We start from the raw sequence: 17,492 nt of genomic DNA, 5'->3' as shown, positions 1-17,492 counted from the left end.
AGTGGTCACTAGAGAGTGGATTAGATCCAACCTCCCATGTAAATGCTGAAAACAGATTCGGAGTTGCTAATGACAGATCAATGGCAGTGAACGTTCTTGTTGGGGCATGGAAGTATGTCACTTCTCCCGTATTAAATAAATATAGTTGCTGATTGCCTATGAATCTTTCAATGGCTCTGCCTCGCCGGTTGATGTCCGGACTGCCCCACATTGGATTGTGGCCATTGAAATCACCCAGTAAAAGAAATGGAGTTGGCAGCTGTTCAACTAATGAGTCCAGTTCATCTTCGTTGACTCTGACATCTGGTGGCAAGTATATAGAACAAACTGTGACAGTCACTCCAACAGAAATTCTGACTGCCACAGCTTGCAAATCAGTTGTTATTTGTACCGGCAAGGATGGGATGTGATTTGAAACTACAATAGCCACACCGCCACTGGCACGGTTGTGTCTATCATCATCCTTGCAGTAGAGATTGAATCCTTTTAAAGTAATTCTCTCTCCAGGTTTCAGATGGGTTTCCTGGAGTGCCACGCAGAGAGATGAGGTATATGATGTCAAGTGTTTAATGTCAGAGAAGTTGTTGTGAAAACCAGGACAGTTCCATTGGATTATTTTGTAATCCATTATGTGTTTGAGGCAGCATTCTTTGTGAAGGTATCGTATCCCTCTTTAGTTTTACGGCTGATTTGCCTTTTGGAGGTGAAGTTGGTGGTGTCACCTCCTTATTAGTCTCCTTGTCAGAGAAGTCGGAGAACTCACTCATAGACTGAGCCTCTGATCTCTTAGATTTGGAGATGGCTGCTTTTAATTTTTGTTTGTTGAGCGGGTTCTTAGCAGCCTTCTTAGAACCCACGTTTTTTGTCATTACCCCTGTTTTTGGTAGAAGTGTTTTGGCTTTCTTGGTCTCCTTTTCTGATGTTTGGATAGTTGGGAAAATTAAACATTTCACATGGCGGGTAAGACATTCACTAGGAGAAACAGAAATATCTGTTTGAACCCCACATGTCTTTGTAGATTTCAAAACAGCAGCAAATGTTTTCTGTCTCAAAGGTGCAGTTGAAGTGACCATACAACAAGCCTCATAGTGTTGTTGACTGTTTTCACCCGTTGTATCTCCTTTTCTTTTTGCCATGCAGGGCATTTTCGGGAGTAAGAAGGATGGGCATCTTTGCAGTTAACACAGCATGGGGTACTGGTACACTCGGTACTCTGGTGACCTTCAGTCCCACACTGTGCACATACGCTCTTGCCACGGCAGGATGTCTGTGAATGTCCAAACTGCTGGCATTTGAAGCAATGCAGCGGATTTGGAACGTACGGACGGAGAGGGCAGTGCAGATAACCTGCTGTAATAAAAGATGGCAATGTAGGCTTGTTAAAGGTGAGAATTAAATGTTTGGTTGGTATTAATTTGCCATCCCGACGAATGGAAATACGTCAGACAGCAGTGATACCCTGGTCTGAAAGGTTCATCTGAATATCTGATTCATCTTCAGACATCAGATCAAACTCAGATATCACACCACGTGATGAGTTCAAACTTCCATGTGGTGTGACTGTGACTTCAATGTCTCCCAATTTTTTTGTGGCTAAAAGTTTTGCCGACTGTTGAGGTGAGGCAGTTTCTACAAGTAGGTCTCCTGACCTCAATTTTTGCATTTTTTTCAGGTGCCCGATCGTTGATTCAAATAACTTCTGAATCAAAAAAGGGGAACATTTTGACAAAGATTTTTCCCCAGTAGCTTGCACTATTAAGTAGGATGGCTGACTGGCAGTGTTTTCATTCATGTTTTCTGGTTTGTCTGTATTTTTTGAAGATTTATGATCCATGATTAAATAATAATATTTCAGCTCCTAGTGACCCCACCCACCATGGGGCCCAATAAGGGGATGCCGTCACATGGGAGACTCCCATAGACCATAACACCAGGGTTTCCCAGGAGCTATACCCTCACAATGCAGTCAAGAAGAGCACATCTTGTCTGACATGTCTGCCCGGTCTGCATCGATCGGTTGACTCCAAGCCAAGGTCAAGAATGACTCAACGACCAGCCAATTGACTCAAACCTGATTTGAGCCTGATTTGAGCCTCCTGTTTATCCGAAGAAGGGGCCAAAGCAGTGTGTTAGGGACGTTATGTTGTCCCTCAACTACCAGGATCCCCCTTTCCGGCATACGGGGTACCATGCACGGCAAACGTGGGTGGGCGTTCAGATCCCAGGGATGGTATAGAAGAGTTACTAAACCATCTCTGGGAGGTCCCCTCACCACAGACAGGAACCCACACCGAAAGGTAAAGAGAATCGAGGTTCCCAGGATAAAGAATCAATTAATATTCTGAAAGATATTCTTCAGAAAGTGAATAATTTCGGAAAGCAACCATCTGACTTACACACAATTGAAAGAAATGCTACTTATCCTAGTTATAGAGATGCATTAAAACAAGGTAATATATTGTCTAATATTGTTAAAGCTCCACCTGCATTAGCACATACACTTTTAGTGTACAGCAATGACAAGAATTCAACATCTGACCAGACAAAAAACAACTTACTTCAAAATGTAGAGCCTCAGAATATTGGAGTTAGAATAAAATGTGTTAGAAAAATAAATAATGGTGGAGTTGCTGTTGATTTAAGTTATCAAAACGATGCTGCGCACTTCAAAGAGTTTGTAGACATAGTCACAGGTTTAACATCCCACACGCCTAAAAAGAGATTGCCTTTAATCAAAATAGTATCCGTTCCCTCAATTATTAGCGAAGAAGAACTTATTGAAGATATATATGAAGAGAATACACATTTATTTGAAGATATTTCTTTTTGCATATATGCTAAACAGATTAAAGTTAGACTCTCCTTAAAACAAAAAAGTGATGAATATGTTTCCTGGGTGATAGAAGTGTCTTCTGATATAAGAAAAAGAATTCTTAAAGGAAAGATAGTTCATATAAGGTGGACAAACCTATAGTGCATATAATTATATTCCAATACTGCAATGTTTTCGATGTTTGTCGTTTGGTCACACAGCGAGAAATTGCCCTGCATCTGAGAACATATGTAGCCATTGTAATGAGAACCACTTGTTTAAAGACTGTACCAAAGAACATGAAACACCAAAATGTGCAAATTGCCTGAGGAAAAACAAACAAGAACATAATCGCAATACAATGGACAAAATGTGCTCTACATATCTTGAAGAAAGGATAAAATACTTAAATAGAATTGACCTTACATAACACAATTGTTTGATTACAAATTGAAGAATGCGAGGTAACTTTAATAGTATAGAATTTATCATGTATTCAGTGAGGTATTTCCTCAGGTTACACCAATGTGTTTTTAATGTTTGTCTTGTATTTAATTTTATGTATTGCATTTCCTGTATATAGTTTTATGTACTGTGTTGTAATATTTTGAATTTTATTATTTGTAATTTAATTTATTCTACTAATTCTTAAATGTATTCAAAACATAACTATGTAATTTTGTAAACAATTTTAATCAGGCTATGTATACCTGAATATGTAATTTTAATATTACGTTAATAAACCAAATATATGATGATGATGATGATGCCTTCTCTGCGTTTTGTGAATTGCAATAAAGGAGTACCTAACCTGATACCTGAGAGGAAGTCTACCGTTTGCATTTATTCCAATTAAAGAGACACACATTTCAATCGTATATAACAGCTACCATATCTGACATTTGTGAAGAGGTTTGTTTCTACTTGTGCTGTCTTCAACTATCTTTGTAAAAGTGAATTATAAACACATTCTTAAACAAGCGAAATCTACCCTAATAGACATAACATTCAAAATTCCAAATCTCTTAAATATATCTTAAAGCACATCTAAAAAAGCCTTTTCATCGCTTGCTGACTATAGAAGATTTAATGTAAGACTTAAAACGCATTTACTTTAACAAAATACTTAAATTTCATAAAATTGAAAGAAGGAATAAAGGAAATCATAAGAGAGGCAATTCTCGTTTTTTCTTGTATCCTTTATGAACATACATATACAAATATATACTGCAAAGCGGTTTTTGTAATTATATCTATATCTAAAAAGCTAATGTAATTTAATTAGTATTGAAAATCATTTTTAAAAATGTAAAATTTTACCTAAAAAGTTCTTTTCGTCAGAAAATGTCACGTCCTTAACTTCCAGTTTACTTTTTGTTACTTTCAAATTAAACTTGGAAAGATAATTATTAAATTCAGTTTCTAAGTCCTTACAGCTCTGGTTTAATGCAAACGAAGCAAGAATCTCGTCGGTCTGTAATTATACACAAATGTTTGTTTATAGCGTATTTAATCCTTTGTGGGATTCAATAATATAATTTAAATACATTAGAGTCAAATTATGAAAGTAAAAATCTAGACCAGAATGATTTAAAATATGCGCATTAATAGAAAACGATACGAAGGATGGAGCATGACAAGACACTAATATAAATAGAGAGGGTCGAACAAACTTTGTTGCATCAGCAGGAAAGTTAGTTCATCCCTCTTTCCATCAAAATATATATATGAACGAATAATAATTGTTTATTGTGACATGATCACAATGCAAGATGCAATTTTTAATCATCTTTTAATTTGAAAATTTACATGAACTCCAGTCCAAATTGTTAGTTCGTACATAGTTAATCGGATGTCCAGTTCCTAAACTTTCCGTATCAAGTCTCAAATTCCAAGTAGAGAGATCTCTCAAGAGATCTAACTCCGCTCTCGAAGGACAGAGAGACAGACAAACAACGAAAAGAATGTATATGTCTGTAATTTGAAAATTGCAGCCAAATAAGCATGGCTATTCCCGGATGGTATCGTACGATACACACTAAATATACTACATCCGTTTAGTCAAATAACAGAAACTCACTCCAAGAAAATGCTACAGGAGAGCACCGAGTGACTCAAACCACTTTCTAGTCGAAATAGTTGTAAAAATGTAGTTTATACTAATTTTATACAAACGTACAAATACCTTTATATACTTCATCCATTCTTGGTGGGTACTTAGCTCCCGTACGATGGAAAACATAGGACATTTTCTAATAAAAACGAAGAAAAAATATCCTCCTGGCTTCATTAATGAAAAAACAGTAGAAAACAACTTCTTAAAATCATTTACAAAATGCAAGGCGTAGAAAGACATGACTTTGCCATATTTTCCAATTTCTTTTAAATCGAACCTGAAAATGGTAAAGTTCGAATTATATTTTACATCTTCAATTAAATCTATTTTTAAAATAGATTAAGACCTCGCTTAGCTTCTTTAAGAATAGTATTGTACGTTTGCATTCATTGATAAATGCACTCGTTTCTTTATTTGTATAGTTGTTTCTGTTTATTATTATTGTCGAATTTTCTTTATATATAGTAAAATTGATTGTACGATGTGTAAATTTTATGCTAGAAGTAGCAAACACCATTCAATATGAATAATATTTAGCACATTATAGCTTGTTTATATGGTTTAACTTATAGTAAAATTGGTGCCGTCATACATGGTTTCGTTTACATCATAATTTCCAAGAACCTATCAAAGGCATTAAGTGATAAGCAATATTTCACCACCAGCAATTCTTTGAAGAAACGAAATATGTATAATGTTATTTTTTCTATAAAAGTTCTGTTTTATAATCTTTCAGAAATTGTTTATCTTTTGCCAAAGTAAATACTGTATTATATTTCATACCCGGTGCTTATTGATTAACGGGCGAAAGGAAACATCAGTGAAAGCTGACCAGACTGTTATTTCAGCAAAATGTACGCAATTCTAAACGTAGTGTACCATTGCCATATTCGTTTTTGTCAGATGGTCAGTGATCCCTAGAACTACTTTTGAAGTGAAATAGTTTGTGATTAATTATTATACAGGTTGTATCAGAATGACGTTTTAAAAATTTGTGGGATTGTATAGGATGAAATTTTGAACGTTTTCATATAAGGAACCTATAGCCGGAAATTTGAACCAAAGTGTCTACAGCGGTAGGATGTGCTTGACTGCACTTCACTTTGGTAGCTACCCTTTCGTCCATTGACGTCATGTTACTGCTACTGATTAAAGACTGTAAACACACAACTACAGTGGTCTAACTGAGCCTGTGTACAGAACGTTGTGTACTTAGTGCTTGTCATCCTTCAGGTTACCCCTTGCATCCACTGGCGCTGTGCTGTAAACACACAGCAAGTCAATGTGAGTCAGTGTACAGTTATCTGCTTATCGTGCTCCACATACTGTGGATACGTTCTGGCGTCATGGAGAGTAACTACACATTTCATTCAGCATACCGACCGCATAAAACACTCAAAGTGCTGTAGAAACTTTATATCACATTTTCAGCTATAGCTTCCTTGTGTCAAAACATTCAAAATTTCATCCTCTATAGTCCCCCAAATTTTTGAGGTGTCATTCTAATACACCCTATATACTATTGATTATTATAAGTTTATTAGAAGAACATATTCTCTTTTGGTATATACACACTGTTTATGTTTGTGACTCTTTATTTAGGCTATACAGTAGACCCCCCTATAACACGGGTTCCTAAATTACAATTCCTATAAGACGGCAAATAAATTGTGACAGTATCCGTACAAACCTGGTAAAAGAACTCCTATAATTCAGTAAAACGTCATCAAGCAGCCGAACTACTTTCCGCCGTCCAGTGCCACGCTACAAAGATAAAAAAAATTTAGGCGGGTAAATTGAGTTTACTATTGTCTGTACAGTATTATATATAAATTATATATAAATTAGGTACTGTATATATAATTATATATTAATTTAATTTATTGTAACTTTATTATAATTATATACTTTCCGCCGTCCAGCGCCACGCTACAGAGAGTTTAGGCTAGTAAGTGGTTTACTATCATCTGTACAGTATGTAAATTAAATACCATAAGTCTAATACAGTACTGTAATTTTATACATCTTTTGTGAAAGAAACATTTCTTATTCAACGGCCATAAACATTATTTGTATTAATGATGTCACCAAAGTTCAACGAAGTTTTCGCAGAAAAATAACTTATCAGAAATCACGGCCGAGGTTTGGTGCACTGCTCCGCGACGAAAACAAGTTTGAGCAATAGCGACGTCAAACAGTGCACGCTCGGTAAGTAATCCTACAATTTTTTGTTTATAGCAAAGTTTATACAGATTATTCCCAAAAAAAAATATACGTATTTTGGAAATGTTTAGTCAAATTAGTCTAGAATCGATTAATTTTATGGAAGAAAGCCTTTCAAACAGCTGTAGTCCGTAAACTTCACACGTGTCGGGCTGTGATTGGCAAGGACTCGTAAGAAATCAATTCATAAAGAATGGAATGTATCTACCGTGTTATAGGGGGGTTGACTGTATATATTACCTTTTCTTATCATTTTCCCCACTTCAGGGCTACTTATTTATTAAGAGTTACTTTTAAATATCTTATTTTCTGTTGTGAAATAATGTTAATTTCATAAAGTTCAGAATCACTGGTATATGGCCAATCTAAGAAAAATCAACGTGATTTAAATTAAAATTTTTTTTACTTATTGTATTATTTACACAATTTCATTTGGATACGAGTATACAAAGAAATTTTACTTACCTTTGAATGATATCTTGAGTCTTATATTCTATTTTCTGGTCAAAATATGTTTTTCTGGCATACTTGATGTAATTCGGTACGATGTCGATAGCTACGATTTTCTTCACTTTTGGGCATTTTGGTAAAAGAATATTTTTGGTGGTTTTTCCTGGACCGCATCCGATGTCCAAAACGATATCCTCGTCGGACCATTCCATGGTTGGAAAAAGTAAATCCAGAGACGAACTAACGTAGCGATCGAGAAATTTTGGGTACGAGTTTTCGTAATCTTCGGCTGTTCCGTCCATATTTTTTTAGATGAAAAATGAAAATTCTGTAACAAATAAATCAGAAAGTGATTTAAGAAGGATAACACTTTAACCTGCCATTAAAAAATTATTTATCACGTATTCTTGTAATTTATGATAAATAAATTATATAAAATAAAAGAGAAGGGATATTCTCATAATATTAAATGAAACAAATTTTAACTCGTGCAACTTTGCTCGTGTAAATATTTAAAAAAATAGTTATTATTGAACTTAGAATAAATTATTCAACTTTAACGCATTAATAAGAATAAATTACTTTAAAATAATAATTAAACAACATCATTTTTTTAACTGTTATATAAAATATTAATTTATGAAACATTCCAATGCAAGTGAAAATCTATACCTAAATGTTACATACGATCCAAACATTCTCTTTATTAATTATTTACATTTTTTATTCAATAATATGTAAACATAAAAAATACACAAATAAATTTATTTAAAATATTCTTTGATTTAAAATTTTCTTTGATAGTAGAAAAATATAAGATTTTGTGAGATACAATTTAAAATCACAAACCGTCATTTAGAAATGTTTATACTACTGAAGTCGGATAATAAGATTTAATGCTTACCTCGAAGATTAAAATATTTCAGCTGCTTTAAGACACGATTGCAATGTTCTCAACTTCTCAATCCCATCAGCTCTACACGCTCTTATATTTATATACAGAATTGTATAAACAAAAATATATACAAAACTGATAAAAATATTTATAACCCTGGAAGACAGTCGTCTCCTCGGGCTTATCTATATGCTTTTATTTTTTGTAAACAATGTCACAATGTATATTATCATTTTGTTTAGTTTTAAAAATATTTTGACATGCAATTATGTATGTTTATATCAATACATTGTTTATATCTAAACAATGTGCTATAAATATCGTCGGTTACGTTGTGAATACAATTGGAGGAAGTCAGAATCGCAAGAAAATGAACGTCTGGAATGTTCAGGAGAGGTTTATGTCCATGCCTCATTCCACGTCTTAAATCGGGTGACCATAATTAGTGACCTATTCAATGTTGCGTCAGGAGATAAAATCTAGCAGTCAAAATCCATGAAATTGGGTGTCAAGACATTTCAAGAAACGTTTCCGTAGATTATTAAAACTGCTTTTCAGTTTGTGTAGTAAAACATTGGTAAAATTAAAATGTTTATGTTTTATTGTACAATAAAATTTATACTTTGAATATATAACAAATAGATTCAATTTAAATTCTTGGACTTGGCTAAAATAATTTATGGATTTCGGGTTAAGACAAGTTGACACACAGGCGATCCGTCAAGGTCGATGCAACCGAAAACATTTTTTTAATGAGAAACTGGCCTCTTTTTTGCCTTCTCTGCGTACGCAATGTTACACAAAGGAGAAATGCTTTCCAGAAGGTCTTTTAAGGGTAACTGGCCTTTAATCAGACGCTACAGATGGGAAAATATCTTACTACTGCCAACATTTGAATACAGTTCCCGCCAAACCACGCCGATCTACCAAATGCTATACAATTGGAATTGACTAAAATAATCAGGAGTGAGAAAACCTACAAACAATTTCAAGATGCTATCAGAAGCTTGAATCATGTTCGAATTTGTATGTTGATCGTTTAATTTTTGTTTTATTGTCTTTATTTTTTTGTGTGTTTGTTATAGTGTGCGAGGTATTTATATTTTGCTTAGATACTTGTAATACGCTTATGGCCAGTGTCATAAATAAATAAGTAATAATAATAATATTAATAATTTTAAAAATAGAAGTAAAAACATGATTTTGAATGTATTCCTTATTTCGGCAGTGCAAATACCCAAAAATTGTAGAGTTTACCATTCGTGTAAACTCGCACACTTTTACTAAGGATTATCAAACCTCGCTTTTACTATTCTGAGTACACAGGAAAAAAAGTAAAATAACAATAATTCAAAAATAAGTTAAACAAGAAACAGAAGTCATAGCGTTACCATATTAGCTTCCTCACATGCATTTCTCCAATACAGAAGCTATTATATCGTTCTGTTTTCCAATTATTCTTAGGTTCAGAGGCATGCGCAATTATGCATGCTTAATTAACTCGGGAAAGGTCGCGCGTAGGGGTATGGTTCATTAGACATTTATTGTTCGCACAGAGGGGGGTCACCACCCCTTCATTCGGAGGGTAAATCTTACTGTCCCAATCGCGTCATACGGATCTATATTTCTACCTATTAAACATTCTATAAATACTTTAAAATAGTTTAATTTGTTTATTTACCTTCTATTCTATTCTATTCTTCACCCCCTTGTGCATATGGAGATAACAGTTTATTTTCCTTCACTTGTAAACCTCGATTTTAAATGTATCCGCCATTTTTTCAACAAATTTCCTGTGAGTCAATGCGCGGCGTTCACTAAGTCACGGGATGTTGTAAACATGCGATGCAAAGTTAATCAAGGCATATAATAATTACTTATATCATTCCGTCGTATAAATAATAAATTCATATCAATAATAAATTCCTATTACAAATAAAAATAATTTATTGTTAATTTAAAATCATCGCTAAGGCGCCTCTAGTGCCCGTTTTTGGCATACCGTTACACAAACGGATACCCATTCAATGGGTTATATATATAGATTCACATAATAACAAACTTTAAATTTTAATTTTATATCAAAGATAGAACACATATTATAAAAATATTAACATAATACTGTAATACATAACAATGATTTAGGGGAGATCGGGGCAACTTCGGCATGCGGGGCAAGTTTGTCAAGCGCTTTTTTTAAAAAAACAAATTAAAAGAAGACTTTGGTTATAGGTTAGGCAGTTGAGTTTTATTGGTGGCTTGTTGAGTGTAGTGTTTTTATTGTTCTCCAACAAGCGTAGNTAAACTTGAAGATTTATCTACTAAATTTGAATGGCTGGCAAATTTGCATAAAGATTTTGAACAACGTCTCCTTAATGTAGAAAAAAAGGTAGAGGAAATTTCTAACTTAAATACCTCATATACTGCTTCGACCTCCTATTTTTTATATCTCTTAGATTCATCGATAAATGAACAGCAGAGAAATAATATTGTTATTGCTGGATTAGTTATTGCTATAACCCTCGTAAAAAAGGTAAATAACCCTCGTAAAAAAGGTTTTTTCGTGGATCGTTATTATTCAACGAGGTGTTAAATTGTTGGAAGTAGTTATATATTTTATATACTTGTGGCCCAAAACTCCATGACTTCTTCCAATGTGGCCCAGAGGAACAAAATGGTTGGACACCCCTAATCTAGACCATTCAATGTTTAACTTGTCTTGCAATAGCATCCATTTTCGGAGGTTTGGGAGATTTCGACCACCCAGTTCCTGTAAACAGCGTTCTTTTGTCCAAAATAAATTTTACTTTGAATTCCTGCATAAAGTCCTGCTCAGTATAAATGTCATTAACAATGTTATTTTGTTTGTATATTAGGCTAGCCAGGTCGTCTTTCTGAACATCAGAATGTACGGAGTAAATTACAATGTGCGGCCATCGTTTTTTCGGCCAGCATGTAATCAATTCTGGGAGGTGTTCTCCAATACAGTTCTCTAGAGTAGTGGCATCCTCACGATGCCCAAGTTCTATGGCAACGCTGCCCTTACCAATTTTCCGTATTTTCTGCATATGTTGGTTATTCTGTTTATTTATTTCTGGTTATTTATGAATTACAGGTAACCCCCGTATAACACGGCACTTCTATAGCATGGATTCACTCTAACACGGTTCAAGAATTGGGACCATCCCCGTATAATACGGTACTGTTATAGCATGTATTCACTCTGATACAATTCGAGAATTGGGTAAAACCCTTGTACAACATGAAATGTAATAAATTTTTACATACTTAAGTACTAATAGTTTACGAAAATTATTATTTTCGTGAACTATTAGTACATAAGTATGTAAATTTTCTTTTCTCGCCTTCTGTTGATACACATGGTCCTTCTCGAAACTTGTTTCAATGTTGCCAGATTTCGACGTTTCTGCTTCTGATGCTGCCAGATGTTTTTTCCTTATTCCATACTTGCTTTATTCTTCATAAGTGCTTAGCACCATATAAGGAAATTTATAAAAATCTTTTAACTAGAAGCAAGCAATCTAAAATTACATACTTTTTGCAAAAGGTAGAGCATGGATCTGAAGATAATGCAGAAAAATGCTCAGAGGATAAGGCTAACTTGCCAAAAAGAAAACGCTCTCGGTTAATAGTGCTTTTAGTGATGATGAAGAAAACAANTTCTTCAATTGTATGAATATACTTTTAAAGAAAATTATAATTAAATATAACTTTGTAATGAAACGTACATGAAAATAACATAAAATATTCTTTACTCTTTAAATCTTAACCACTTAGTCAAATAGCTCCCTACGAGTGGAATCAGAGACGGTCGTGCTAGGTGTGCGGTGTGTACTGTACATGCACGCGGTCTGCCAAATCCCGAGGGTGCCGATACCCTCGGGATTTGGCAATGTCAAATGTTTTTTTTGTCGCATCACTAATATACCTCAAAAGACGCGACAGGGTTCTTGTAAATTTTAAACGTTTCTCACCATAGCTGTAAAAGTCTAAATGTTAAACTTAACAGATTGTCCATCTTTTGTTTTCTAACTAATTCGTTTTAGGACCAGGTGTTGTCCACGGAAATTTCCAAAATTTACAAATTTTCGGTCACTCTCATCGAACTGGAAAAATTTCTGTTTATTACATCTAATACAGTATTTCGAAGAAGTCAGTTCCCACTGTACTCGGCTATAGATTGGTTCGGTTAAGCTTTTGTTTAAGTAATATTCCGGCTTTTTCATCAGGGTTTTGTTTATGTCTCCAATTCCCTAATCGCTTAATTATTTAACTACTTCTTAAGTAGAAATAAGTTAAAACCAGTTACTTTGTACTTGAATATTTGTAGTCTCAGGAAAAAGTGGAAAGACAAATTTTTATGACAAACGGATACATAAATCGTAAATTTAAGGAAAATAAATTATAGAGCCTTTTCTGTACCTGGTGCATCTCTCTCATTCATTAAATTTAGTTGTAAATGATGCTACCAAAATAACAGTTATTTTTTAACATTATACAAGAATTGTACATGTTTTTTTCTACATCCCCTTAAAGATGGGATGTACGAAATCGTAATATCACTGGTTTAACATCAAAATCCGTGAGTAATATAAAATCGGAAAGTGGAATAAATATATCAAATATTTTAATGGATTTTTTTAACTCCTGTCAACTATACAGAACTTCGTAAAAACATAGTAAATTCTTATCGGTTGGGTTAAGTTATAAATCTACTCGTTATTCACGTAATCAAAATATCTAGTGGGCAGGCAACTAACAGCCCAGAACCGGTCCTTGATAGAATTGGAATCTTTATATGTGTGCAGCTTTCACCCAAGGTCGTAGGCTTCCACCGGCTAAACCGGGTGAGGTTGGTGCTCTGTAAAGTGCATGCGCAAATCTGGCTTTTCGTAATCTGAAAATACAGAAAATTCCACTACGCCACTAATATTCTAATATACAATAGCAATTTTTTTTCCACGTGTAGTATAGAAATTTGTAATAAGATACATAATGCAGTTATAATAAAATATTGTGCGATTATTTTCATATAATTAAAATTAATATTTATTTATTTTTTAGAGAATACGAGGGAAGCGGCGCTTCCAACGCTTCTAATGATGGCACGCCACTGGTGTAGCCATATGTACGCCATTCGGAGAGATTCTACCTTTCTGTATGTCTATCTGCTGTCTGTCTCTCCTTCTTCCCCTCCATTTTCCCTTATGCTTTTTTCTGCCATCTGAATACCTCGTGTACGGTTGATGTCTTTCTTGTATGTATGTGCATAATTTTTTATGTTAATAATAAGATCTTAAGCAAATTACTCTGCAAAACCTTGTTAGACACACCTTTTAAAAATAATTTTATATACACACAGTTTAATATAACTTAAACAAAAACCCTTACTTCCTTCCTATGCACATAAATCCCTTATTTGAATTCTTCATCATACAGTTTGATTATATATTCAAATATTATATTCTAGAATAAATTTAGAAGATCAACCTTATTTCAAATTAAAAAACTTGAGGAAGAACTCAAAAGAAGTTAAGAAAATGTATGTTATTTGTTGCTTAACCTTTTACTTCACACTAATTATTGGTTTTAGAGTGTGTTATACTACTGTAATGGTAAAATAATAAAATAATTCTGTTAAACATAAAAAAATCTAAAATCCTACATTGTTCAGATCCAGTACCTAGAGCAGTGCTTCTCAACCACTGTGCCGCGGCACTTTAGTGTGCCGCGAAATTTCTGAAGTGTGCCGGCACTGATTTGCCCCGAAATTTCTGAAGTGTGCCGTTTCCGCGACACAAAACATTTTGTTTACTTTATAATGCAATTTCCCTTTATATTTCATTGAAAATTCTTATTGTATGCTCTTTTTACAAAATATATTATAGGTACAGTACATCCCTCAATTAATGAAGTAAAATTTTTTACAATTTATCTTATTGTTAGTGTGCCGCCAAATTTTTAAAGTACTAAAAGTGTGCCGTGACGAAAAAAAGGTTGAGAACCACTGACCTAGAGTCTTATCCACTCAGCTATCACTGCTCAGAGAGATGGAACTTTCAAAGACTCATATGCTAAACACTCAATTTTCAGAGGCCCATTTTTTTGGAAATGCTTCAGAAGTATTATTTGAACAAGAAGCTGTTTGTGTTTAAGGCTACATGCTTTAAACAGTGTGCTTAATATGAATGAAGTTTTGTTCACATTGAGACCCAAACGTCTGGCCCTCTCTTTTAACTGACAGCTTAACATGTTGTTGTTTCCAGACGCCAAACTAATATGCATTAATTATTAGCGAGGTTGCGACTGACATTTTTATCTCTAAAACGTGAACGTCACGCACCACTTACAAGATAGCGCCGTTTGACGTTCACGTTTTAGAGATAAAAACGTCGGCCACAACCTGGCCATTAAGTAAAACCAATAGCAAAAAATAATTTGAAGTGTAAAAAAAATTAAAAACTGGCAAAATGATTGGCAATATTTTTAAATTTTCCAGAGCAACCCATGATGATAATAGTTCAACGTAGTTTGTTTCAACATTCAGAGTATTTAGTTTGATAAAACGATATATTTCTGTCTTATGTATATTTACAGTTTACTAACATTGGCTTGTATTTCTTGTACATAACATGAATAACAGCATAATAACTAACAGCAACTAATTATATATGTGATGTTATGTTGAATACTAACAATGTGTGGTAAATATTTACAGTGATATATCTGATCCTCAAAACAATTTGCTGATCTGGTTAGTAAGATAAAACCAAATCTCAGCATATAGTGTAAGAGCATTTCCATACCTATTTAGTCAAAGTTTGTTTAATCTTGATACATACTTGATTAACCAGGGCTTGAATAATTGTGGTTCTATTGTGTTCACAAAAATTAATTTTAAAGGAATGAACAAATACAACTACAGTTCCAATGAATATCTTTATTTCTCCCTTCTTCCTGTTTCCTTTGACAAATATCTTGTTTTGTAATTTAAACTGATAAACTCATTACAATTCCATCTGGCAATGTATCTGGATGTACACTACAATTACTCACATGTGATAATTACATTATTATAACAATAGACACATTTCCAGACTATAGTATTTTTATACTATGATGCCAAATCATTTATAAATAAAAAGGAAATCAAATATAAAATGTTAATTGCTGTATAGCAGAGGTACTGTAGTTTAAGCATCACCCTACCAGAACTGAATACAGGCAAGTCATCTCAGGAATTTTTCAAGTGTATCAAATCCCAGATATGTGGGACCCTGTCAATTACCCTCTGGCTATGCCTATTTTAGGTCTGGTTGAATCCATGATAGGTATGATTAAAAATAATCTCCTAGTGCTCACAAAATGGAAAAAAATTTATGAAATGTCTAATTTCTTCCAAGTAAAGACTGATATAATTTTTCAACTGATTGAAAATAAATGTTATTTTATGCACAGTTATTTTAATTATCAACTGCATCAAGTAATTGTTATTTTATAATATTTTTAATAATTACATGTTATATAGGCTAAGATAATAAATTACAGTAAGACCCCGCTTAATGCTGATTAAATATAAAACAGTCTGCTCAAAGCCTAAAAAAACGCTCAAAATTTACACTGATTTTAATTATCACAGCATATCATTAATTCGTATATTAAATGATTATTTACGAACACGAACCAATCAGCAAAAAGGTGGCAAAAAGGTGTACTTTCTTTAAATCTATCTTTGTTTGGCGCAATTTTGAAAAAAATATATCATGGATGTCAAAGGAAATATCAACTTCACTTGGCAAGAATTAACACATAAATGCATGAACGAAGTGTGGAAGAAGTTATGGCTAAAGGTATCCAAGAATTCTCAATGAAAAGAGCCTATTGCTGTATTGTTATGTTGACCAAATTGTCAACCTAATCGATACAGCAGGACTAGTAGATGTAGACAAGCAGAATATTGAGGAGTTACTGGAGATTTCTAGTGACAGACTTACTAACAATGACCTTCAAGAACTGGCCGAACAAGGAATCCATGTAGAATTGGAAAATAGTAATTCTGAAAATGAAGAACCCAAGGAATTTCTCTACAGATTTCCTTAGTAAAACTTTGGTAATGATAACCGAAATCATTGATCAAATTGTAGCAAATGATCCAGAGTTTGAAAGGAGTGCAAAAGCAAAATGAGGCATTTTAGATGCAATCTTCTTCTATGGACATTTGCTTAAGGAAAAACAAAAACAACAAACAAATGAAACTACACGACTTTATTGCAAAACACAAAAGTCAGGAGGACCTTCATCACAAAAAATAAACTTTACATTTCTGTGTTCATATATTTATGTGTTATTTAACATATATTATTATGCAAATTAATATAAAAATAACTTAAAATTAATGTAAAACCTGTTTATTTTTGGTTATGTGTTCCCCTTTCTTTCTTTCCACTGGGTGCATATGAAGATTAGCCTTGTTGGCTCTTTCTTCAAAGAATGCCAGTGTTCCCTTTTCTCTATTTACCCTATGTTAAAATGACCTTGTTTAATGCTGTTTCATTTAGCGCTTTGCCAGGGGTGCACAACCTGCGGCCCGCGGGCCACATACGGCCCCTTATCAATGTTTATGCGGCCCGCGGACGGTACAGGCCAAATCCCTTCTTTCGAAGTTTCTAAGTGTAGAACTTTTCCCTTTCACAAAGTCATTAGCACCCAACTGTTTTATAACTTCCTGAAGTGAGAAATGGGGGGTTGTTCTATAAATAAGTATTTCTAGCTAACATTTTTTGGTTTAGATATCGAATATTCTAAGTCTAATACATAGTATTATAACGATTTTTTGAAGAATCAAATAAAATAAAATGATGTTAGAACGACATTTCCGATGTTATCAGGAAGTTTCTATTTTGGCGGGAAATCTTCAATTTTATGCTTCGGAAAACTTGCTTATTCGTCTAAATAGCGTCAAATAACAAAAATAA

At 33.7% G+C, this 17,492-nt stretch overlaps 1 protein-coding gene across 3 annotated transcripts in view; it reads right to left on the bottom strand.

Annotated features, from left to right (window-relative positions):
• Window positions 1–3,491: 3,491 nt before the first annotated feature.
• LOC111614263 (juvenile hormone acid O-methyltransferase-like) overlaps window positions 3,492–17,492 on the bottom strand; it is a 36,328-nt gene continuing 22,327 nt past the window's right edge. For 2 of the 3 annotated variants that reach the window (XM_023355641.1, XM_023355642.1), the window contains exons 2-4: window positions 7,617–7,929; window positions 4,998–5,205; window positions 3,492–4,286 (exon numbers count right to left, since the gene is read on the bottom strand). In XM_023355641.1, coding sequence (XP_023211409.1) covers window positions 4,113–4,286; window positions 4,998–5,205; window positions 7,617–7,903 — 669 coding nt within the window. In that variant the 5' untranslated portion in view covers window positions 7,904–7,929 and the 3' untranslated portion in view covers window positions 3,492–4,112. Of the gene's footprint in view, window positions 4,287–4,997; window positions 5,206–7,616; window positions 7,930–8,505; window positions 10,019–17,492 lie in introns of those variants that run through there. The other variant, XM_023355643.1, reaches the window with a different exon arrangement.

The sequence above is a fragment of the Centruroides sculpturatus genome, unplaced genomic scaffold (genome assembly GCF_000671375.1).
Source record: "Centruroides sculpturatus isolate CEXI.00-Female unplaced genomic scaffold, Cexi_2.0 scaffold1941, whole genome shotgun sequence".
NCBI classification, from domain to species: domain Eukaryota; kingdom Metazoa; phylum Arthropoda; class Arachnida; order Scorpiones; family Buthidae; genus Centruroides; species Centruroides sculpturatus.
The sequence above is the reverse complement of the archived record's forward strand: the minus strand, read 5'-3'. Positions and strand labels throughout refer to the sequence as shown.